The following is a 26,423-nucleotide window of genomic DNA, read 5'->3' on the forward strand; positions in this document are numbered from 1 at the left end:
ATATGCGGGCCCAGGGTGTCAGTGCTGGACTGAGTACATGCAATTTTTTTGACCATAGAATTGAGAGTGAATGGTCAAGCCTTAAGAGCTCCATCGTCTGTGAAGCCTGTATATGCTGAGCTGAAAGTAATGATAAATAAAATATTTTTGGGTTAATTTTATGGGGGTTGATATGATCTATGAGATGTCATCCCATGTAGATGAATCTACCCAAGCTTTACATCCTCACATCCAGATTTTTTTCAATACAGTCAATAATGCAGTGCCGGCAGGCTGTAGATATTACTGTACGCAGTCACAGAGAACCAGTTGGTTCTTAAAGCATTGGTGTTCATCCTTCAGTGGTAAAGCTGTACTACCTGTGACTCCCATCATATTTTTGAATACCTACCTTCCATCACCTGGGCATTAATTGTATGTGTGTGCTTAATTCTTTACTACATGTACCAGCATCATGTTTAAGTGTGGCTAATATTTTTAGGAGTCACAGTGACAGAAATTTTAAGGTTCAGGGCCCTGCTACATATCCATGCTGCATGAAGCTTCAGCAGTGTTGCTATTTATAGACCCCCATTTGCAATCCACCTCTCCCTATCATTGTCAAACATCAGTGGTTTTCAGTGATTACTCTTCGCACTTTAGCTCTCAGCCTTGTTGGCATTGAAGAAGTAAGCGATGCATATAGATTCCGGGTGAGATGCATATAGATTGTGGGTGAGAGTGCTACATCGCACTGATGCTTTCCCTCTGCAAATTGACACAGATGCTTCATTCCTGTGAACTTATACCACCCTCAAACTCCTTCCAGACAGTGTGTGAGTGGAAAGCAGGATGAGCAGGAAGAGAGGATATTTGTAAGAATGATGTAATTATTTTGCACGCTGTTTGCTTGAATGAAAGAAATACCAGGCCATTTATTGTGTGGAATGAGGTTTAACTCCTATTCTTCTGTTTTTTAGTATGCAAGTTATTGCTGTTGTTAGACATACATGCAGTGTTACCCATTAAGCGGTTTATAAAACAGATATATGGATTTATGGATGGATGAAGAGGATCACTGTGACTTCACACAGTCCTGTGGGCAGCATCCCAGTTTCTGGCTTCTTGGGGCATTTCTCTCTCCTCTTTTTGCCTTCTAAAATGATTTAGACTCCCGCTGTTTTCCTCGCTCTCCCTCACAGATCAGGCCCCAATCCAACATGAGGTGATGCCAAAGAAGCAAGGTTCATATCTCCCAGGGTTAGTCTTCAACTGCTCCCCCTAAAATAGCTTCAGCACATCCTCCCGTTTGCCATCCCTGTATTCTGCAGCAGAACTCTGCAGTGCTTGCATGCTGCACAACAGCCTTTTTCTCTGTCGTTCCTCTCTGTTGGTGTCTTTCTTTCTTTCTCATTCTTTTCCCCCTCTTTACCCACCTCCTCCCCCTTTTCTCTCTTGTGAGCTGCTAGGCACTTGCAAACACACACATACAAAAACTTCAAGCACAGGTTGAGGTCATTGAGTAAATGGGGATAAAAATGTCATTGTGCCCCCTCCATGTCATGGTCTAAAAACGGATTTAGATTTGACCACTGGGCACTGCTTATCCCATATACTGTTGGATTAACAAGTAGAATGGAGTATCCAAACCCCCAAGACAAAATGCTGCGTGAAGAGAATGATCAAAATCTAAAAAGTTAATAGATCTGTTTTTCTAAGAGGATTTTACATTCAGCCTTCACTAGAACTTATTTCAGAGTATAATGAACCCAGTTACATATTACAGAATCATATTTTGCCCTGTAGTCATTATGATGCATTGTGTTGACCTCACTTGCACTTGTCTTTAGTTGGGTGGCCTGTTTTGAGTGACTGTGGTGATATGGAAATAGAGGTACAATATGGTATCGTATCAGTCTGCTAAAACACATGTTCCAGGAGCAGTGCCTCAGCCTCTGCTCTGTATGAGAACTAAATATGATGTTGAAATAGTGAGAATATCAATATGCCACTTATATCTACAGTGACATTAATAATAATGCACTGTTCATACATATATCTTTGAAAAGTAGTGCACCAAACTTCATCTAGAACCTATGGAATCATGCTGCAATTACAAGACCAATGCGCTGACGGGAGTAAAGAAGTAAGTAGTTTAAAGGGCAAAAGTCTGTGGAGGCAGGTTTGGGTGGTGAATGGGTCAAACAAAGACAAGAATTTCTTCCAACCATGATTCTTTTCCTAAACCTAACCTACATAACTTCACTTGCCTAAACCTAATCTACATTACTTTAAGGGTGCTTTCATACCTGCCGTGTTTCGGTTCAATCAAACTTTGCCTCCTAAGTGTGTTTGGGCAGGTGTGAACACAGCAATCACACTTGGGTGTGCACCAAAACAACCGGACCAGAGTTTGTCTGTAACCAGACTGAGACCACCACTTCAAGGAGGTCTTGGTCCGGTTACAGACAAACTCTAGTGTGGTTCGTTTGTGGTGAGAACGTGTTCCGACCTCAATCTGAACCAAATGCATTTGCTTACTTATTGTTTGGGTCAAACAAGCACGAGCATGTTACAGTCCTGGAGGATTATCAATGTGTGCCTCCTCCTGTACTGCCTTAATATGCGCATTCGGCACATCCAATGCATGCACCTCGTTTTCAAACTGTATGGTTTGCCTAAAATGAACAATGCAAGCAATATAGTACACCATGAAGTGCTAAATCAACCCTCGTAGTTGTCCCCCCAGTGTGAGAAGACAGAAAGTGTTGCATTTATCTTGCAAGTCTACACTTATTCAACATTTTTTTCACTTCCTGGGTTTTTCCTGCATGGAAATTCTGACCAGTCAAGAGCAGCTTTCTCGCACAAGGGATTTGATCTGGTCTGCTTGTAAATGCTGCTGTGAGAACAAGAACCCACTCTAGGCAATTACGCAACTTTGTAACAAAATTAGTGCCTGATTTGGATCAGAGCAAGCGAACTCTAGGTCTGAAAGCACTGTAAGTAAAGTATGTTACCTTAACTGTTTAACTTACTGTTAACTACTTATTACACTATGCTTTACATTAGATACGTAACGTGACAATGCCGAACCCATGATTCTTTTGCTAAACCTATCCTACAAAACTTCACATTCCTATCCCTTACTTACATAACTTAAATTTAAATATGTAATGTGAGGATGCCCAAACATAATTCTTTTCCTAAACCTAACCTACATAGCTTTACATTAAGTACGTAATGTGAGGGTACCATACAGTGATTTTTTTCTTTACGTTAAGTATGTAAGGTGATGACACCCAACAGTGATTCTTCTCCGAAATGTAACCAACATAACCTTATGTTTGGTGCATAATGTGAGGACGCCCAACCATGATTCATTTCCTAAACCTTACTTATATAACTTAACGTTAAGTACGAAACGTGAGGACGCCCAAACATGATTCTTTTCCTAAATCTAACCTATGTTACTTTACCTTAAGTATGTAATGTGACGATGCCCAACCATAACCTCAAGTTAAGAATGAGGATGCCCTGGGGCATTGGTGGCTTAGTGGTAGAGCAGGAGCCCCATGTACAAGGCTGTTGCCGCCACAGGCCCGGGTTTGACTCCATCCTGTGGCCCTTTGCTGCATGTCTCCCCCCCCCCCCTTCACACTTCACTATCCTATCAATTAAAGGTAAAAAAAAATGCCCTAAAAAATATATATATTAAAAAAAAAAAGAATGAGGGTGCCCAAATGTGATTATTTTCCTAACCTAAACTTAATGAATTCACTTGCTCAAACCTAATCTTTGTTACTTCAGGTTAAGAAAGTTACGTTAAGTTTGTAACATTACGTTAACTACATGCTATGCTACACTTCACATTAAGTACGTAACATCACAAAGCCCAACCATGTTTCCTTTCCTATACCCAACCTATGTAACTTCACATGCCTAAACCTAACCTACAGTATGCAATTTTATGTTTAGTACGTAATGTAACAACACCATTCACGGGGCACTAATTTGTTAGTTGTCATATGAACCGTTGTATGAGGATATAGTGGCCAAGGTAAGATGTCGGGAGATGTCAGTGACTCTCTCTGTGTAGAGTCACTGAGTCACCTATTACACTACTTTTGCATTCCTTTGACCAAAATGAGCTCAGAGGAACTAATGTTGATTTTAAATGGATGAGGGTCATGTTGTTTCACAGCAGGTAATCAAAGCACAGAAGCTCCAGTTTATTACAGTTCATTTCAAATCCAGTGCTGCACAGGTCTGACCCATTCATGCACTCACATACAGTGGTTACTACCTTGTATTACAATTCCCTGCTTATATTAATAATACCGTGATGATGTAGAACCTTTTAAAATAAATGTATAGCCTTGGACACAGGGAGGGTCAGGCAGAGGATCAAAGTCTGATAATTATGAGATACTGACAAATATTTGTGGACCTATGATATGAAACACAATAAACAAATATTGAGGTTTGCACAACAAACAATGTGTATGAATCAGTTACTATGATGAGCGCAAATCAAAACGCCAGAGCTAAAAGACCCACCCGCCGATTCCGGGTGTGCCAGTGAGCAACAGCAGCACTGGAGAGATAGTTATGCATAACTCTGCAGTTGTAGGGCATGTGAAAACACAAGGAAAAATAAGACAAGGAAAAATGAGCCTGAGGCGAGCTCATTATCCCCGCTCCTTTCTAGTAGCCTTAGGTCCTGATCACACAGAAAGGGTTTTAGCAGCTGGAGGCACCTTTTGTGATTGTTTTTAGTGAGATTGAAGCTTTTTTGCTCGGAGTTTATTTCAGGTAGTAACGCATTGACATTGTAAATGTAATACCATTACCCAAAATATTGTCGGTAACGTGTTATATTACATTGTTACTGCTGAAACATAAGATATTACTGTAGCGCGTTACCCCAAACACTGTACATGACACACTACAATTTGACTATATTTTGCATTATTTTCAACAGTTTTCCTGGGTACCATTAGTTTACATTTATGATTTTCAAGTCTCAATCCTAAGTGTCAAATACTGACAAGTTGGGTTGGTGATTGGACTGAACCACTAACCCAAAGCATCATTTTTTGATTACCTGCTAATGACACTCAACAAGCAACTGTCTTTCTCCAGAGCTACATATAACACTTATAAATGTACACTAGAATTAAACATGCAGAGACTTACAATTTGGAAATGGAATGGAAACAGTATTCCATCACACAGTTTAAACAATTTGTTGCAAGTTGTGACTGTACATACCTCAAGTAAACCTCCAGTATCTGAAACTTGGGAGTCACTCACCAAAACAGCAGAAAAAAAAGGAAATTTTCACAACTTCATTTTTGCCCACTATTTGTCATTTCAATGTGATTAAATAAGAGTATAGCCTCTGAATGTAGTGCTTAGGAAAGCTGGCTATCAATTACTGGGACTCAAATTGCCCTTGAATGCACCACAGAGGGGAGTTATATTAATAGTTCCTGCTCACTACTGCAGTTCACATGACAATAATGTAACTTTGGTAAATGGCAAAGGTGAATGCTCTGAAATATTGTTTAGTGTATGAAGTTTGTAGTTAATGCACTAAAAAATGGAAAACATCTGTAGCCAAGTTAAGGAAATGATGAACAGTTTAAACTATCATCTAATCATCATATTACAATAAAAAGTTGTTCCAGAAGATATCTGCCATATTCCTACATGGTAATATAGATACGAATACATATCAATATATCTCAGCTCAGCTCTACTGTCTCATGGAGCCTTTCTTTTTCAAAAATAAGAGATATTGATGTTTTCAAACACATCAGTCTTTTAATAAAAGCCATTTATATGCTCCATCCTTCAGATAATCCAAAAATAAGATGGAAATTCCTGCATTTGCTGTTTTCTTATTTTTCTTTGAAATATTAAAAGAATGTACAAAGATACACGTCTCTAAGAAGTTGCATGATTGAATTGCTTTTATTATCACCACCTCCGTTGATTGGCAAAGTGTGTGGTGTGAAATTAGCACTATGGCCCGGTTTATGGTTGCAGATGGAATGACATGTTAGCAATTGAGAGGCTACAGGATTACACGTGTAAGCAGATCAGCTTCAGTCCTAAGGTGATTAGATTGAGAATATCAAAACAGGAATTATGACTGAACAAAATCTGCATGGAATCACTGACACTGATATCGACGTGTGTGTGCATCGATGGGGTTGGTTTAGGTTAGTGGAGGTGGGGTGGTTAGAAAACACAGCTTAAGTATATTTGGTAAGACATGCCAACTGTCTTGTATGATCATCCCTCCTCATAATCTAGAAGGCTTTTGAGCTAAAGAGGATTTTGAAAAATGGTTTTACAAAATGAAGCAGGCCTGGCATGTTACTGCTAAAGAAGCATGCTGGATTGAAGTGTGAAAGCCCTGACAGGCAAGGTGAAAAACATTTTCTTTGTTGCTGTTTATCTTGTTCAGTTGAGTTTGTCATTAGATCAATCTCTCAACCTCTTACTATACTGTGTGTATTTAATTTAGGCAATAAAGGTCTCATTGTAGTTGCAGACATTTGGAATACAAATTCAGACAAAAAAAATCAACTCTGAATTCAGGGAACTCATGTCCTTGAAGAAGGACAAGAACAAATGTTACTGTTTATTAAAGAAAACGCTGTTTCTGCTGCAGAAAATGTCAGACCTGCCGCTCTCTGTGTGACAGGTTTTTTCCAGACAGATGTAGATTCAAACATTAAAGCTTTCATGAACTGCTTGTGAGTGTGTGTTTTGCATATAAATGCACAAGCATGCTCTGTTGGTGTTTGTGCACTCACAGCACCAGAGGTAAAAGTCAGTCATGTTTATTCCTCAGTTTTGTGACAAGTACTCCATTGCTACCTGGCTTCTATAGTCTTATTTTTTTGTGCTGGTTCATATCTAAAATTGTCAATCGTGAGACATGTGCACCTACCCAGATAGCAGAGGCAAAGCCAGGTAAAGATTTACACACATTTTTAATCGCTGGACAGCCCTACACATTAAAAATCAATGTATTTCTTACACAGTTTGGCATGTTGGTGCAGGCGGTTCGTGCACTACCGTGAACTTAATGATCCACAGAGGTCTCTTCCTTTTCAAAACAGACCAGGTGATTTAAACCACTAAAAACACTGAATTAAGTAGCTTCATGTAACAAACCAGTGAAACTCTGACTCTGCTCGTTGCAGGTGGATTTCTAACTACCATGGGCAACGCAAAAAAGCAAATGTCCCTTTCTAGAGCCAGTGTTTAGTTTGTCTGGTCTGGGCTCCTGTAGAAACATAGTTGTGCAACCTGGCAATCTTTATAAAAAGTAGATATAAACAGTTTCTTCTAAGGTAAGGAAAACACAACAATTCTTATTTGCAGGTGATTATACAATAAAGATAACATAGTTATTATATTCCATTTCTGTCAAAATATCCCCCTAAATCATACACACTGGACCTGTCAGGAATTTATAGAAAATGACAGGCAAACAGTGAAATAAATCATATCACTGAGTCCCATTATATAGTGTGAAATGCCAGAGTCTGTAAAATAACAATACACATATGTGCTAAAAAAAAAAAAAAAAGATTTTTCCATAAATACTAGCATATTGAAAGATCACAATCACTTCAGTTTCTCTAGGATGTTGCGATGTTGCAACAACAATGAATGCAAATTTAGCCACCCCCTGTAAATTCTGTCAGACCTCGCATATCAGGCTGCAACAATCCCAAAAACAGTCCATAATGATCCTGTAGGGGCTGTTTTGTGACACAGTCAGTAAGGTCATTAGCTGCCACCATTATGATTTAAAACCTGTTCCTGGCCCCTCTCTGCAGAGACACGTCAACACTTGATTAAGACGAGATAAATACATTATGCATTCTGGAGACAAGGCATGAAAATGATGTAATAAAAACCTGATGATGGAACTCTCTTCAGCCTAAAGGAGGCTGTGTTTTTTCCCTCACGTTGCCATGCGAGTTAATCAAGAACCAAACTTATGACAGTTAACCAGTCTCCTTCACAGTCTCCTGGCAACCATCACATTATGTTACATATATTTATACAGCAAGATTTAGCTACCAGTGCACTTTTGTCTACATCTATGGAATTTTGCCCAGTGCTTATAAAGCACTGCTCACTCACTGTGCAGTATGGTTGCAGTGTGGGCAATCAATGCTTAACAATAAACAAGAGAGTTCAAGAAAGTACCTGACAGTTTTGAACTTTAAACAAAGCTGAGCCAGCAGAGCAGTTGTACAATTTACAATATTTGCCCACCACTGAAAACCAAAGAATTTACTTATTAAATACAGCTGGCCTTTCGTGATGTTCTCATATTTTCCCCATCCAAAAATGTGTCTTACACAGTCATGTAGTAGCCATGGGATTGCACAGCATCTGGACTGCTCTGTGTTTGTGTTTGCTTGCCACAAAGTGTACTGAAGCAGTCTTCCTCATGTTTCGGTTGAAGCTCTTCCTTTTTGTTGTGGGTCACATCTGCACACTCTTTGGAATATACTGGGACAAATCTGATTCACACACAGAGCAACACACAAGAACTGATTCAGCCAATTGTGTATTGGTTTCATGTTTACAGCAAGTATACTATATTATCATATACTGAGTGAGATACATTGAGGGAATATTCTGTATGGGCTCAGTGACTGTTGGGTTAGCTGAGATCTGCAATGACTGTTCAAACCTTACTGCCAAAAATGTGTACTCCAAAGGAATCTGTGTAGTCAGAAGTATACTGTTTTAGTAAAAGTTGTTCTTGTCTGATGAATGTGATTGGTTGCTGCTAAGAGTATGCAACAGTTTATATTGGATCAAAAGAGCAAGTCTACAGAAAGTCTGTAACTTTGTTCTTTGTTCTACCTGTGTCTGAATTTTACATGTCCTTTTTTATTCTTTTTCTCCACACCTATCATCTGACTCCTCAGCCCCCCCCACATTCACGGATACGCCACCTCAGTATGTAGAGGCCAAGGAGGGGGGTAGCATCACTTTGACCTGCACGGCCTTCGGAAACCCCAAACCCTCGGTTAGCTGGCTTCGGGAAGGCAGCCTCATGGTCAGCAGTGCCAAGTATAAGGTACATAACTATATGATGTCTTTATGTCTTATCTGAATATTGACTAGTTGTTCCCTCTGACAGTAGTGCTGTGTGTAAAGAGGCAGCCTTTTCATTTATTTCAATGAGACTACTGCATGGGCACAGCAAGGCAAAAAGAGGCAGGGGTCATCTGCCTAAAAGTTGAACCTACCTATGTCATCTTTAGTTGCAACCCAATACATCGTCATCTGGTAAAGGTGCTGCATTGCTCAATGAAATATATGAAAGCACAAATGAATGGTTTCATTTTACTGTGTATGTCATGATCATAGTGATAACTTTGCAGAGATGTAAAATTCTGTTTCATACCCTTATAAACCCTTGTTTGATTGTTTGGTATCTAATGACCTCAAATTGGACTTTTAGTAGGATTCCATCCTCTCACCATGTGTTCATCACTAATTAGGGCTGGGCGATGTAGCTTAAAATAATATTGTGATATTTTTAGGCTTTACTGCGATACACAATATATTTAACACAACATTTTAAAATGTCCTCTAAAGTACTGTAGACTAGTAAAACTAAACAAAAAGAAAGAAATTATTAAATGACCTACAAAGTTGTATGAAGTACTGTTATAATGAAGTTAAATTAAATACTGTTTTAATTAAGATAAATCAAGGACTGTTATATGAATGTTGAATAAGAACTGTTGAAATAAATCAAGTGGAACCAGTTGTTGTTAGCAGTTAGCACAAAGTTTAACTGTTGCTGCGGTGCCGTTAAATGTGAGAAATAATTCACTGTTGACTGCTGGAAACACACACAACAGCTCTCCACTTCATATATTAATAGCATTTGCAAGTTGCACGGGTGCTCCATGGTTGTAAAATGTGACTAAATACTCTTGGTCTGGAGCCCTATAGGTACAAAGACACACGGCTCCTCTGCTCACACTATTGTTAATCTCATTAAGTTCATCTGTTAGTGCGGTGCTGTTATGCATGATGATTTATTCATAGTAGGCTGGAAACAAACTAACAGCTCTCCAGTTCATATAGTATATGATGATATTTGCAAGTTGCAGTGGTGCTCTGTGGTTGCAAAATGCGACCAAACAGTAACGTTAGCAGTCTGGAGCCCTGCAGATGAGAAACATATTTCACCCAGCCCACAAACTGTCGCTCGGGAGAAACTATTACTACACACAACACACAAGGAGCAAAACCCAAGTACACTATTCACACAGAGGGAGAGAGAGAGACAAGGGCATCATGCACACAAGGGAGACAGAGAGGAGAGGAGAGGCTGAATCTCCTGGAGAGTTTGTGAATCTATTAGTGAGTATGATCCATGTGGGATTTACTGTAAGTGGATCGTACTGTAAGTGTATCAGCTCAGTGAATATATTGTCATTGCAGTTGGAATTGCTCAGTCTCAGTCATCTTTAATCATTTTAAACTTACAGATTGGTTTTAGTTTTAGAATTTGCGTGTAATGAGAAGAAAGAAGCCTTTTTGATAATAGTGTATGCTGTACGGTATCTACCATTTAATACTGCACGTAAGAAAGAAAATGACACCCCCACAATAGTTCAATTATTCAAACCTCGTTCATTGGAGAGTTATACATCTAAATTTGTCACAGTCAGCAGCTTTCCCAAAGTCACTAGACTATACTGTATAGTTCCCTAGACTTGTGAGCAAGTAAAACTTACTACAAAACTAACATACAGATGTGCTCTATAGGTACTGACTGAAGATTTAGGAAATGCTATGATCTAAATAATAATTTGGTATTATATGAAAGGCTGCCCTCTTATCTCTTTCTCAAGCTTTTAGTTTTTGTGCCTCTGCGCCAGTAATAGTCATAGCCAGAGGCATTATGTTGTCAGGTTGTTGTTCATCCGCCCATCTGATTGTTGATCCTTGAGCAGGGGTGATGGGAATCCAGCACTGTGCCAGATTTCCAGCGTATGGCGATAGGCGAGGGAAAAAAAAAAAAAAAAAGTTGATGCGGGATACATGCATGCGTTGCAGACAGTAGCTTAAGTAGTAGTAGCTTTAAACTGAGACCTCTTGCTCTCAGCCTATGGCTTTTGCTCCCAACCAGACCAAAGTTAGGCTACTAGCCAATCAGAAGTAGAGTGGGGGCGGGTCTTGGGCAGGTGGAACAAACTTGGTTCAGAGTAGGGCTGCACGATGTTGGAAAAAACTGACAATGCGAATTTTTTCTTTTTGCGATGTATATTGCAATGTTGAAAAATACAAGAATTCTCACCAGATGACTTGAGTAGCTCTGTTTGGAAGGAATTATGTTGATTCACACAAGTGGAATTAACACAAGTGAAAGTAGGCCTAGTAGTAGTAAACATCTTTTAGTTTTTTGTGCCGTAACGTTTGTTTGAGTTCTTGCTTTGCACTCATCATATAGGGCTCTGTGATGGTGACTCAGGTGATCAAAAAGATTCGCTGTGTTACCTCGTGTTGTGGCAACAATGGCGAGGCACTGTCGGCACAGTACACTCTTTTGGTCGACATCATCTTTTTTATATCCGAAATATTCCCGTATTTCGGACGTTGACCTTCTTTTGGGGACTAAAGTGCAACACACACTGCCGCCGGCGCGGCTCTGTGGCCGTCAAGTGCCACCCCCCACACACATTGGCAGCGGCGTACAGCGGCACCATCGGTATGTGTTGCACTTAATTCATCCTTCGCAGTCTCTTCCTCTTGTTTATCGCTCATCTTCTGCTTCTTCTGCTCAGCTTGGTGTGTGCCGTGTGATGTACTGCATGTGCATATGGGGAGGGGCTGAGTGTGAGCTGACTGCTCAGAGAGAGAGAGAGAGAGTGCAGAGCAAGGAGCTGCTTCAGAGATGCTTTTCTGAAACAAAAGAAAAGTTGACATGTTCTAAAAAAAAAGATAGAGAGAAAACATCGCATGTCATGCAATGCGACTATCGCACATGCACACATAGCAATGATGATGTTTAAACGATGCATTGTGCAGCCCTAATTTATAGTCCATTGTTATTATTATTATTATTATTATTATTATTATTATTAATATTTGAAGCTAGTGCAGTGCCTATTCATCAGAACTGTTTGATTGCCTGGCCTGTGGTATTGCTGCTGTCAGCTTTCTTGAGAACTGCTGCACTTCTTTGGGTTCTGAGCAAAACACCTGCTATGACATAGTTTTGTCATGCAGCCATGTCCTGGCTACTCACAGTCAGAAACACAGAGGAATTACACTCTGGTAGGAAAAAAAACACCAGGGGCAACCTTAATTGTTAGGCAAGATAGGCAGCTACCCAGGGCCCCAAGCTAAAAGGGCTCCAAACAGCTATATACTTATTTTGATGTTTAGATATGAAAAATACCAACTTATGTTACTATTGTTACTCATCATACCCCAAAATAACAAAAGGCCCCGAGAACACTTAAAACGATACATAAGTTAAAAGCAGTACTTCTTCCAGTGTTTCCTGCAGGATTTGGCAGGGGGTTGGATGTGGACGTGGAAGAGTCTGGTTAATAATTCCACTAACACCAATGAAATGAGCAGATGACAATACTGTGCACAAAACAACTGTGTAGTGCGCACGCAAGCGTAAACCACTTGTATTCATTTGGATGATGTGCTCCTGGATCAAAGATCATAGAGCACTACACGTAGGGCAGGGTTGTCAGGTCCGCTCATTAGCCGTGACTTTGGGCTTGTTTTCTGTAAAGTCACTTACAAATATTGGTAGTCGTGGGTTGCGTTTTTTTGGGCTTGTTTCTAAAGTGGAGTTGCTTATTTGTGCTTGCTCTCTAAGCGTCACCTTTCTCTCTATATATACCCGTCTAGTAAGTTATTTAAATGCATGATAGTATGTCGGACTGCAGCAGGGCCGGAGTTGGACTCATTTTCAACCCTGGAGTTTCATGCCTCAGACCGGCCCACTTCACGATCAGGACCTATTATAACCTTCCATGTTAAGTCTACAATAGCGCACTGTTCTCTAAAGCCTTGTAATAAATTGTAAGTGTATTTTTCTAAAATATTTCCAATTCAGTGCAAGAAAGGGTTGCTTCACAATGTAGATTTATTTCAACATGAGTGCACATCTCCAGCATTATTCTAACACAACATCCTTTTCAACAATATCAGAATCTATATTCCGTTCAAACAACTGTTCACAGATATCCAAACCTTAAAAATGAAATAAAAGAATGAATAAAAATATTAAATATATAGCTTTACACTGCTGACTTGTATAATCAGAACAGACATGTCCTGTGATTTTCAGCCTTCTATGATTATATTTACCCTTTACAGCAAGCACATCCTGACAACTGAGAATATCACTGTCAGGTATTGTCCCGCCTCTATGAAAGGAGGCTGAAAATCACAGGACATGTCTGTTCTGATGATACAAGTCAGCGGTCCTGAAATGTGTGTTTCTCTTCTATAATACACATTCTACATCTCGGGGGCGACGATTTCCACATATGGGCTTCCTTCGCCTTTCAAACGAGGCTGAGCTCCGTGGGAAACAGTAGGAGAGACACTGCCCAAGGTGGAACCGGGATCTGACAACAACACTGGAGGGAGAAGCAGGTCCGTGGAGCTGTGCGCCGGATGAATAAACAAGTGCGTCGCACCGAATGCGCGGTGCAACGGGGTCGCTTTGGGTTGTGAACGCGTATGACGCACGTCTACATTGAAAGTAATGAGTTTGTGCGCGCAAAAGACGCTATGTCTGAATGCTCCCCATGCACACACACGTCAGGGTGCAAAAGTAAAAAAAAAAAAAAAAAAAAAGAAGAAGCGCTGCGAGAGCCGGCCCAGGGACAGCGGTAGCAGCATACATACGTGACTGAACACCGGCCCAATAAAAAAGAAAAAAAAAAAAAAACTGAACACCGGCCCTCATGGCCCAAACGTCAGACCAGCCACTCCAGGCCTGGACTTCAGGATGTTTCCACAGCTCCGCGGCCGCCATGGTCTCGTCAATGTATAGGAAACACTGTCTTCTACATCTGCCAGTACCTGCGTGCTTAATGAAGTTTATTGCAATTAATAGACCTTTTTCACGGCAGACATTTTGACACGTCAGAGTAGGAGCAACACAGGTGTGTTCAATGACACTAATGACAGCTGCGTTCCACTTAGGGGAGACCCTGGTATTGTCCATGTTGGTTAAATGTTACTAGCTTACTGGGACACTGAATGGAACTCAGCCATCCTTAATGTTATCAATTTCACCTGTGCTTTTTCTACTGACACAAGTCAAAATGTCTGCTGTGAAAAAAGGTCCATAGGACAGTGTGCTGGAATTCCCTTTTTCTTCTACCACTGCCAACACCAACATTCCCAGTTACACAAAGGGTGACAAAGTAAAGCAAAATGCCTTGTGTCTGGAGCCCCTGTAACACTAAATTTGCCCTTGAAAAATACACAAAAGTCAAAGCTACTGGTAGCCAGAAACACTGGTGAAATATACTGTACTTAGCAGAGGTGTTAATTCTGAAATAGGCATATTAGTAGCTGTCTTTGAAGAAAGCATTTTGCTAGCAGTAACATTATTATTGTTTTGAGTTAGTATGACAAACTTACACACTTTGAGCTGCAATGGCAGAGTGGGGCTGTCCCCGTTCCTGTGCTCGTTGACTCCAGGTAAGTGAGGCAGAGATTGGTTATAGCATGAGTATATCCAGCATCGAGCAGCAATACTGAACTGCAGACAACATGCTCAACTCTCTTGTTGTACAGAGCCACAGACTGCTGCTTGTTAGTTCATTCAAAGTTTATTAATATTGAACATGTCACATGTCCAAATTGCACCAAATTCAACAGTGTATGCATGTTCTTGGGTCCCCAGCGATGCAGCCACAAAGTGTGAAGTAGATAGGATGAAGGAATCTCCAGATATACAAAGGGCCCATACACATACATACAGATAGACAGATATTCCTTGCTTTGTGGTTAGATAGAAAATAAAATAAAATGTTGATCTGATTCCTTACTTCATCTTGTATTGTATAAAGCAGTGGTTTTCAACTGGTCAAGCCACAAGGTCCAGATTTGTCACACAGTCTGCACAGTTTAATATATTTAGCATCATACTTGCATTTGGCCATGCCGTCGAGTTAGTTTGCTGTCTCTGTAAAGTATCTGTCTGTCTGTTAGTCACTAACTCTAGAGTAAGAAACTTCACACGTCACTTGCGGTCAATTCAGAATGGAGCTGCGACTGTGACCCACCAGTTGGGAACCACTGGTATAAAGCACTTTGAACTGCATCTGTACCTGAAATGTGCAGTACACATAAAATTGCCTGCAGACCCATTTATTTGTTTAATTTTTTACAACTTTATTATTTCTTTATTTAACGTGTGCGTGTGTCTGTGTCTGTGTCTGTATTGTATGTAAATGCAGGTGGCCACACAGTGACTCAGCAGATTAAAAGAACGTTCTTTGGAAGACCAAAGTTTAAGATCTGTTGTTACAGATGTCCACCGAAAAATTAGACTTCAAATATGTAAATGTTTATGTGTATGTGTGTGTTTGTGTGTGTTAAGGTGTCTGATGGGAGTTTGACGGTGCTATCCATCACCCGGGAGGACCGTGGGGCCTACACGTGTCGAGCCTTCAGCCCCCAGGGAGAGGTCATTCACACTACACGGCTGCTAGTGCAAGGTGGGTACATGTGAACTGTATGTGTAGCTTTGTCCATAGAAGTGCAGTATATGTATACATGTTGTTATTGGCCACACACATGACGGTATTTGATAAAGCGGTTAAAGGATAAAGGAAAAAGATAAAGTGGATAAAGGGAAGCAACATTTAACCTTTTTTAGAGGGGTATGAATGTGATATGGAGTACCTTTCAAGAAATGTGAATATATTTTAGTGAAATAGTGTTGTTGGAACTGTTGATAGACATCTGTCATCTCCAGCAAGAGAACATAACACATGACATTCCAGGCAGAAACTACTAGCAGCTACCAGCGGTATAACACAAAGCCATGCTACGCAAAGTTATCTCTTGTAACTAGTAATGTCAGATGTCTGTGCAGTATAAAGGCAAGACTGTGTCAATGCAGGATTTAATAAGTGTTATTCATCAGCTGCACGGGATCATGAAAAGAGACTGTACATTTGTTTATGAATTCTTCCTCTGAAAGATTATGGTGTTTACTGTATTGCAGTTTTCTTCAGTCTGCAGCTCCGCCACCAAGTCTCATACTAAAACTAAGCACACATCAAACTGACCCCTAATTTATGACAGAGCTGGACAATAAAGAAATAAATCAATAGATAATAAATATGAAGATAAGCTTTTGAACCAGTGTTCAAAACTGTCCACCAGGGGTCCACCCAGATAACAGGATGTTGATCTATTTTGACTATTTTGAGGGAGGCTTCCCTCTTGGGATACAGAACATTTTCCATACAGTACTTTCCTAATTTGTGCAGTTTATGGCACAAATATAACTTAATGTTGATGTTCTCTTTCGCTTCTAGTAATTCTGGGTTGTTTGCTGTCCCATGCATAAAAAAATATGACTTTCCTCGAAAACTTGTCAAAAACAAGTACACCAAAATCCCACAATGCAATGTGTTAGGATAGATCGAGCAGAATGACTACATTCTTTTGGTACGTGGGAGAAATGTAGTCTGGTAAGACTATCTTGATGATATCAGCTCAGCATTCTATTTCACTCTACGTATCACTCTGGACACTGTGCTGCCTCATAGACTGTATATAAAGATGGATAACACGTCTCCACTTACCCTCACTGTACAGAAGGGAAGCTAAAATATCCCTGATACGGCTGCTGCCATCTTGCTCTGTTGACGTCATTTGGAGCCAGAGTCTGTGCAGTAGTGATCTTAGTGGTATCAAGTTTCGGTAACGCTTTAGATTACAGCCCGCAATTTACACCGTAACTATCGGGTAGTTACGGTGTAATCTGTTGTACTAACGGTGTACCAGTGTAGTACGTACCAATACATATATGTAGGTACAGGGGAACAAGATGTTAAGTTATGGAATAAGGGGCTAACAATTTGTGAATTTACAGAGAATTTATACAGTAGGTATTTTTAACTACTGGGTACCTATTCTATTATAACAGGGTATGTGCGACCTGCTGATCAATAATATGGACGTTTGGGGGGAATTTACAGAGAACTTATACAGTAGGTATTTTTAACTACTGGGTACCTATTCTATTATAACAGGGTATGTGCGACCTACTGATCAATAATATGGACGTTTGGGGGGAATTTACAGAGAACTTATACAGTAGGTATTTTTAACTACTGGCTACCTATTCTATTATAACAGGGTATGTGCGACCTGCTGATCAATAATATGGACGTTTGGGGGGAATTTACAGAGAATTTATACAGTAGGTATTTTTAACTACTGGGTACCTATTCTATTATAACAGGGTATGTGCGACCTGCTGATCAATAATATGGACGTTTGGGGGGAATTTACAGAGAACTTATACAGTAGGTATTTTTAACTACTGGGTACCTATTCTATTATAACAGGGTATGTGCGACCTGCTGATCAATAATATGGACGTTTGGGGGGAATTTACAGAGAATTTATACAGTAGGTATTTTTAACTACTGGGTACCTATTCTATTATAACAGGGTATGTGCGACCTGCTGATCAATAATATGGACGTTTGGGGGGAATTTACAGAGAACTTATACAGTAGGTATTTTTAACTACTGGCTACCTATTCTATTATAACAGGGTATGTGCGACCTGCTGATCAATAATATGGACGTTTGGGGGGAATTTACAGAGAATTTATACAGTAGGTATTTTTAACTACTGGGTACCTATTCTATTATAACAGGGTATGTGCGACCTGCTGATCAATAATATGGACGTTTGGGGGGAATTTACAGAGAACTTATACAGTAGGTATTTTTAACTACTGGGTACCTATTCTATTATAACAGGGTATGTGCGACCTACTGATCAATAATATGGACGTTTGGGGGGAATTTACAGAGAATTTATACAGTAGGTATTTTTAACTACTGGGTACCTATTCTATTATAACAGGGTATGTGCGACCTACTGATCAATAATATGGACGTTTGGGGGGAATTTACAGAGAACTTATACAGTAGGTATTTTTAACTACTGGGTACCTATTCTAGTATAACAGGGTATGTGCGACCTGCTGATCAATAATATGGACGTTTGGAGGGAATTTACAGAGAATTTATACAGTAGGTATTTTTAACTACTGGGTACTTATTCTATTATAACAGGGTATGTGTGACCTGCTGATCAATAATATGGAAGTTTGGAGGGAATTTACAGAGAATTTATACAGTAGGTATTTTTAACTACTGGGTACCTATTCTATTATAACAGGGTATGTGCGACCTGCTGATCAATAATATGGACGTTTGGAGGGAATTTACAGAGAATTTATACAGTAGGTATTTTTAACTACTGGGTACCTATTCTATTATAACAGGGTATGTGCGACCTGCTGATCAATAATATGGACGTTTGAGGAATTTACAGAGAATTTATACAGTAGGTATTTTTAACTACTGGTACCTATTCTATTATAACAGGGTATGTGCGACCTGCTGATCAATAATATGGACGTTTGGAGGAATTTACAGAGAATTTATACAGTAGGTATTTTTAACTACTACCTATTCTATTATAACAGGGTATGTGCGACCTGCTGATCAATAATATGGACGTTTGGGGGGAATTTACAGAGAATTTATACAGTAGGTATTTTTAACTACTGGGTACCTATTCTATTATAACAGGGTATGTGCGACCTGCTGATCAATAATATGGACGTTTGGAGGGAATTTACAGAGAATTTATACAGTAGGTATTTTTAACTACTGGGTACTTATTCTATTATAACAGGGTATGTGCGACCTGCTGATCAATAATATGGACGTTTGGAGGGAATTTACAGAGAATTTATACAGTAGGTATTTTTAACTACTGGGTACTTATTCTATTATAACAGGATATGTGCGACCTGCTGATCAATAATATGGACGTTTGGAGGGAATTTACAGAGAATTTATACAGTAGGTATTTTTAACTACTGGGTACCTATTCTATTATAACAGGGTATGTGCGACCTGCTGATCAATAATATGGACGTTTGGAGGGAATTTACAGAGAATTTATACAGTAGGTATTTTTAACTACTGGGTACTTATTCTATTATAACAGGATATGTGCGACCTGCTGATCAATAATATGGACGTTTGGAGGGAATTTACAGAGAATTTATACAGTAGGTATTTTTAACTACTGGGTACTTATTCTATTATAACAGGATATGTGCGACCTGCTGATCAATAATATGGACGTTTGGAGGGAATTTACAGAGAATTTATACAGTAGGTATTTTTAACTACTGGGTACTTATTCTATTATAACAGGATATGTGCGACCTGCTGATCAATAATATGGACGTTTGTGGTGAATTTACAGAGAATTTATACAGTATGTTTTTTTAACTACTGGTTACCTATTCTATTATAACAGGGTATGTGCGACCTGCTGATCAATAATATGGACGTTTGGAGGGAATTTACAGAGAATTTATACAGTAGGTATTTTTAACTACTGGGTACTTATTCTATTATAACAGGGTATGTGCGACCTGCTGATCAATAATATGGACGTTTGGAGGGAATTTACAGAGAACTTATACAGTAGGTATTTTTAACTACTGGCTACCTATTCTATTATAACAGGGTATGTGCGACCTGCTGACCAATAATATGGACGTTTGGGGGGAATTTACAGAGAACTTATACAGAAGGTATTTTTAACTACTGGCTACCTATTCTATTATAACAGGGTATGTGCGACCTACTGACCAATAATATGGACGTTTGGGGGGAATTTACAGAGAACTTATACAGTAGGTATTTTTAACTACTGGCTACCTATTCTATTATAACAGGGTATGTGCGACCTGCTGATCAATAATATGGACGTTTGGAGGGAATTTACAGAGAACTTATACAGTAGGTATTTTTAACTACTGGGTACCTATTCTATTATAACAGGGTATGTGTGACCTGCTGATCAATAATATGGACGTTTGGGGGGAATTTACAGAGAACTTATACAGTAGGTATTTTTAACTACTGGGTACCTATTCTATTATAACAGGGTATGTGCGACCTGCTGATCAATAATATGGACGTTTGGGGGGAATTTACAGAGAACTTATACAGTAGGTATTTTTAACGACACGTTACATATTCTATTATAACAGGGGATGTGGGACCTGCTGATCAATAATATGGACGTTTGGGGGGAATTTACAGAGAACTTATACAGTAGGTATTTTTAACTACTGGCTACCTATTCTATTATAACAGGGTATGTGCGACCTGCTGATCAATAATATGGACGTTTGGGGGGAATTTACAGAGAACTTATACAGTAGGTATTTTTAACTACTGGGTACCTATTCTATTATAACAGGGTATGTGCGACCTGCTGATCAATAATATGGACGTTTGGGGGGAATTTACAGAGAACTTATACAGTAGGTATTTTTAACTACTGGGTACCTATTCTATTATAACAGGGTATGTGTGACCTGCTGATCAATAATATGGACGTTTTGAGCTAACTTACAGAGAACTTATACAGTAGGTATTTTTAACTACTGGGTACCTATTCTATTATAACAGGGTATGTGTGACCTGCTGATCAATAATATGGACGTTTGGGGGGAATTTACAGAGAACTTATACAGTAGGTATTTTTAACTACTGGGTACCTATTCTATTATAACAGGGTATGTGCGACCTACTGATCAATAATATGGACGTTTGGAGGGAATTTACAGAGAACTTATACAGTAGGTATTTTTAACTACTGGGTGCCTATTCTAGTATAACAGGGTATGTGCGACCTCCTGATCAATAATATGGACGTTTGGGGGGAATTTACAGAGAACTTATACAGTAGGTATTTTTAACTACTGGGTACCTATTCTATTATAACAGGGTATGTGCGACCTGCTGATCAATAATATGGAAGTTTGGGGGGAATTTACAGAGAATTTATACAGTAGGTATTTTTAACTACTGGCTACCTATTCTATTATAACAGGGTATGTGCGACCTGCTGATCAATAATATGGAAGTTTGGGGGGAATTTACAGAGAATTTATACAGTAGGTATTTTTAACTACTGGGTACCTATTCTATTATAACAGGATATGTGCGACCTGCTGATCAATAATATGGAAGTTTGGGGGGAATTTACAGAGAACTTATACAGTAGGTATTTTTAACTACTGGGTGCCTATTCTAGTATAACAGGGTATGTGCGACCTGCTGATCAATAATATGGAATTTTGGGGGGAATTTACAGAGAATTTATACAGTAGGTATTTTTAACTACTGGGTACCTATTCTATTATAACAGGGTATGTGCGACCTCCTGATCAATAATATGGAATTTTGGGGGGAATTTACAGAGAATTTATACAGTAGGTATTTTTAACTACTGGGTACCTATTCTATTATAACAGGGTATGTGCGACCTGCTGATCAATAATATGGACGTTTGGGGGGAATTTACAGAGAACTTATACAGTAGGTATTTTTAACTACTGGGTACCTATTCTATTATAACAGGGTATGTGCGACCTGCTGATCAATAATATGGACGTTTGGGGGTAATTCACAGAGAACTTATACAGTAGGTATTTTTAACTACTGGGTACTTATTCTATTATCACAGGGTACAGTATGACAATAAAACTGAAAATTCGGAGGGAAGATGGAGTGATGACTTCTGCAGCAAGTAATATATCAGATGTGATTTTATTTCAAAATGACCTAATTACAAACAAACAGTCAATCTACATTGTTCCCTTATATTTTCAGCGGGTAGCCTATACAACTACAGGGTACATTTGTGCGTTTACTTTGGAACAAAGGTCCAGGTGACAGTATGTTGTCATGGATACTGTTGGCGTCTGAAGACCGTCTCAGCTGTCGCTCACCTCACCAGCATTACATTACTTGACTTCTGACGCCGCTTGCCGTCGGCAGACAGAATTCACCCACCCTAGATGTGACTCACTTGTGTTTTGGTGTAAACACACTGACAATTTTGAAGTCATTAAAATGTTGAAGGTCTGCTCCCTGGCAGTTGTGTTCGTCCAGCATTACGGCTCCTCAACATGCAAGCTCACCTTTTTCCAGCTCTGTGCACGCTCTCCTTTCATCCCAGGAAATACATACAAATATAGCAAGATAAAACACAATGCATATGGTTGATATACTTTACTGACAGCTTACTGTGCAGTTAATTTACAGTTTGTTCTTCCATGTTTTGAGGCAAGTAAAATCAAAACAAACATCTCACATTGTTCTCTGTATTTCCAGAACAAGTGATATATGCAGTGGTAGTTTTCCTCTTGTTTACATTTAGTTACAGGGTAAATACAGCTATAAAAGTGCTAATTGTTCCCCGTAGTTACATTTAGTTACAGGGTAAGTACAGGGTATGTGGGCTGTATGCCAAAGCACTAAAATAGTTCCCCGTAGTTACATTAAGTTATAGGGTAAGTACAGGGTATGCGGGCTGTATTCTAAAGCGCTAATAGTTCCCCATAGTTACATTTAGTTACGGGGTAAGTACAGGGTATGTGGGCTATAATACTAAATGTCAGTTGTACATTGTATATCATATAAAAAACAAAATATTACACCCTTAACTTAAAGCCTTTAGTTAACATACTTCTTATTTCAAAATAAGTAAACTGATAGCATTTAATTCTTTATTTCTTAGTTTTTCTTGCATTGCTTCATTTTGTCCTTCTTTTTCATCTTCCTTTCCACTCCTGATGAAGATGACAGGGTTGAGGTTGAGATGAGGGGAAAGAAGCTGGTGCACCTTGGCCATATGTTGAACCTATAGAGAAAAACTGTTAGTTTCAGTCTCTTAACCATAATTTATAGTCTGAGATATCTGGATTTCAGACAGCGATGATGTCTCCCAGTTGGTGAGAAGCCATCAGACTGTTGGTCGCACAGCCGCAAAGCCATCATCGCTGGCACTCTAGATGTGAATAAATACAATATTAATGGTCTACGTAAGGCTATACAAGAAATACTGTATCACTAACTAAAATCAGCGCCTAGTTTCTAGTTTGTCAACAGGCCATTACAAATATGTAGCACATTAATAATGGAAAAGTTGCAGTTAATTTCCAATTACCGTGTGGAACAAGCTTGCAACAACAGTAGTCATCTAGCAATAAGCCATGAAACCAGCAGCATGAGTAACTTTCCCTTTAATTTTATTTTACTGACAAAACCTAAATGCAGCATAGGACATGTTTGATATGCTGCTAATCAGCAGCAAAGCAATAATAAGTGTATATAAGTTCAAAGGAGGAAAGTTTAGCCAGCGCAGTATCAACACTAAAGTTAGCTTCTGATTTGTAGCTTCCGATTCCTAATTAAGTGAAAGTTCTGGGAAACATTATTAATGGTTCAAAAGAATAAAGGTTTCACAAATTTTAAACTGTGATTTAGTGAGTCTTAGTAAGTGTCCTTAGTAATTTAGTCTAGATTTGACAAGTATAACGTTAGTGGTTTTTGATTCATAAATATCAGTGAAATCACCCTTTTTTCATAAGCAAAATAAAGGTTTCAAAATTCTTAAACTGTGTTTAACAGCGTTAAGACCTTTGCTACGATGTATAACACTAACACTTTAATAAGTATAAGTGGTGCAAAAATGGAGAATCCACCGCTAAATATCATTATTTATGTTGCCCTAAACTTTTCCTTTCATCCTGAATTGGATGCGACGAGTCGCAAGCTAACTTCAGTGCTGTAGTGCATGACAGGACAGTAACGTTAGCAGATTAGCTTACTGAGAGTTCCTATGTGAATAAAATCAGCTGAACATGTTTCTGTGTCTGTAAGATACAAACCCACATGCATTATATCCTATTGCATTGAATGTAATGACACTTTAAATTCTATTAGAGCAATCATGTGTCAGGTTGTAAAAGCTGCAGGGTAACGTTAACGCTTTGCTCTTTTAGCTGGACGCACAGCGTGGGTGTGTGAACGTCGGGTAGCTAGTAAATGATTAGCGAGCTAACACTCCAACACCTTTCATTTGTTTAGTTAACGCTACATTTGACATGAGCCACAAACCAAACTGTTTTGTGCCAGTAAATATATTCACATTATTACCCACTGTATGTTTGCTGTAAAGTAGGTTAACAGCAGTGCCATCTACATCTCTCTGGTTAGCAGGATACAGGTTAGGTTCGCTGCCTCATCTTACCAGCGTACGCCAAAGTGTGGGCGAGCGGAGAGCTTTTTCTATTTCCTTATACACAACATCTCGTCTTCATCTGGCCTGGGAACGCCTTGGGGTCCCCCAGGAGGAGCTGGAAAGTATTGCCGGGGAGAGGGCTGCCTGGGGTTTTTTGCTTGGCCTGCTGCCAATAAATTAAAATAAATAAATAAATAATGACAATATTTGCAGGACAGATTTAAATTATACAATGTTTTAATAATTCTGAATTAATAGAAAAATGGCCTTCTTCCACCTTCTTTCTTAGAAGAGGAAGAAGGGGGTGAAAAAATCCCAAAACAAAACACTATGGGCCGGATCTACTCAGATCCCAATTTGCGTGTATAAATTTGCCTGTGCAATCTAGAATTTTGCGTGTGGGGCTGAACCACGGTTTGCGGGTGATTTACTAAGAGTGCTTGCGCAAATGACAACAGGTGCAAACGTGTTGGAGACACCCTATTTAAATGAGGGTTTTGCGTGTTTTATGGTTTGCAGCATGGCGAGTTTGGAGAGAAAGCGCAAAGTGAAATTCAACCTGATGGAATTAGAGTTGTTGGTAGATGAGGCCAATAAACACTTAAATGAGCTACAGGAAAGACACCTGACTGTCTCACAAAGGAACGCTGTATCACTAGGACCGCCAGATTACAGCGCCCCTCCAAACGCCTCAACGGCCAGACCGTTATATGTAACTTCATTGTTTATGCTGCCCGTGTGCTCAGAAGCACACAAAAATGCATTTGAGTAATTTCTGAGAAGTTATGATAAAATTAAAAAAAATATTACAAACTATAGAATAGGACTGACAACCTCTCCAGTGTCTCATGTCAGTTAATTAACACTAGCCTATTTGTCGGCTTTTCATAATGCCTTTTTTTTTTTTGCTGCACTGCTGCTGCTGCACTGTGTCGCCAGTTATAAGTGGCTTTGCTAAACACACACACACACACACACACACACACACACATTGAACTTGAGATTGAATGAATGAATGAACATTGGAAGCGGTTCAGCCGCGGTCCCACCGGCTAGCGCAGTCACTGTTGAGATTAGGCTACATTCGTTTTTTATTATTAACAAAATGTTTTTTTATTGACCGTATGAATGGTTTTGTTTTCAAACTGAAAATATAAGGGAACAATGTAGATTGACTGTTTGTTTGTAATTAGGTCATTTTGAAATAAAATCACATCTGATTTATTACTTACTGCTGAAGTCTTCCCTCCATCTTCCCTCTGAATTTTCAGTTTTATTGTCATACTGTACCTTGTGATAATAGAATAAGTACCCAGTAGTTAAAAATACCTACTGTATAAGTTCTCTGTGAATTACCCCCAAACGTCCATATTATTGATCAGCAGGTCGCACATACCCTGTTATAATAGAATAGGTACCCAGTAGTTAAAAATACCTACTGTATAAGTTCTCTGTAAATTCCCCCCAAACGTCCATATTATTGATCAGCAGGTCGCACATACCCTGTTATAATAGAATAGGTACCCAGTAGTTAAAAATACCTTCTGTATAAGTTCTCTGTAAATTCCCCCCAAACGTCCATATTATTGATCAGCAGGTCGCACATACCCTGTTATAATAGAATAGGTACCCAGTAGTTAAAAATACCTTCTGTATAAATTCTCTGTAAATTCCCTCCAAACGCCATATTATTGATCAGCAGGTCGCACATACCCTGTTATAATAGAATAGGTAGCCAGTAGTTAAAAATACCTTCTGTATAAATTCTCTGTAAATTCCCCCCAAACGTCCATATTATTGATCAGCAGGTCGCACATACCCTGTTATAATAGAATAGGTACCCAGTAGTTAAAAATACCTTCTGTATAAATTCTCTGTAAATTCCCCCCAAACGCCCATATTATTGATCAACAGGTCGCACATACCCTGTTATAATAGAATAGGTACCCAGTAGTTAAAAATACCTTCTGTATAAATTCTCTGTAAATTCCCCCTAAACGCCCATATT

The 26,423-nt window shown here is 39.2% G+C and overlaps 1 protein-coding gene across 4 annotated transcripts in view; it reads left to right on the top strand.

Moving 5' to 3' along the window:
* LOC125897946 (protein turtle homolog B-like) overlaps positions 1 to 26,423 on the top strand; it is a 290,905-nt gene that overhangs the window by 135,326 nt on the left and 129,156 nt on the right. For all 4 annotated transcript variants that reach the window (XM_049591468.1, XM_049591470.1, XM_049591469.1 and 1 more), the window contains exons 4-5: positions 8,955 to 9,106; positions 15,638 to 15,755. In XM_049591468.1, coding sequence (XP_049447425.1) covers positions 8,955 to 9,106; positions 15,638 to 15,755 — 270 coding nt within the window. The remainder of the gene's footprint in view (positions 1 to 8,954; positions 9,107 to 15,637; positions 15,756 to 26,423) is intronic.

Source organism: Epinephelus fuscoguttatus, linkage group LG12 (assembly GCF_011397635.1).
Source record: "Epinephelus fuscoguttatus linkage group LG12, E.fuscoguttatus.final_Chr_v1".
Lineage (NCBI taxonomy): Eukaryota > Metazoa > Chordata > Actinopteri > Perciformes > Serranidae > Epinephelus > Epinephelus fuscoguttatus.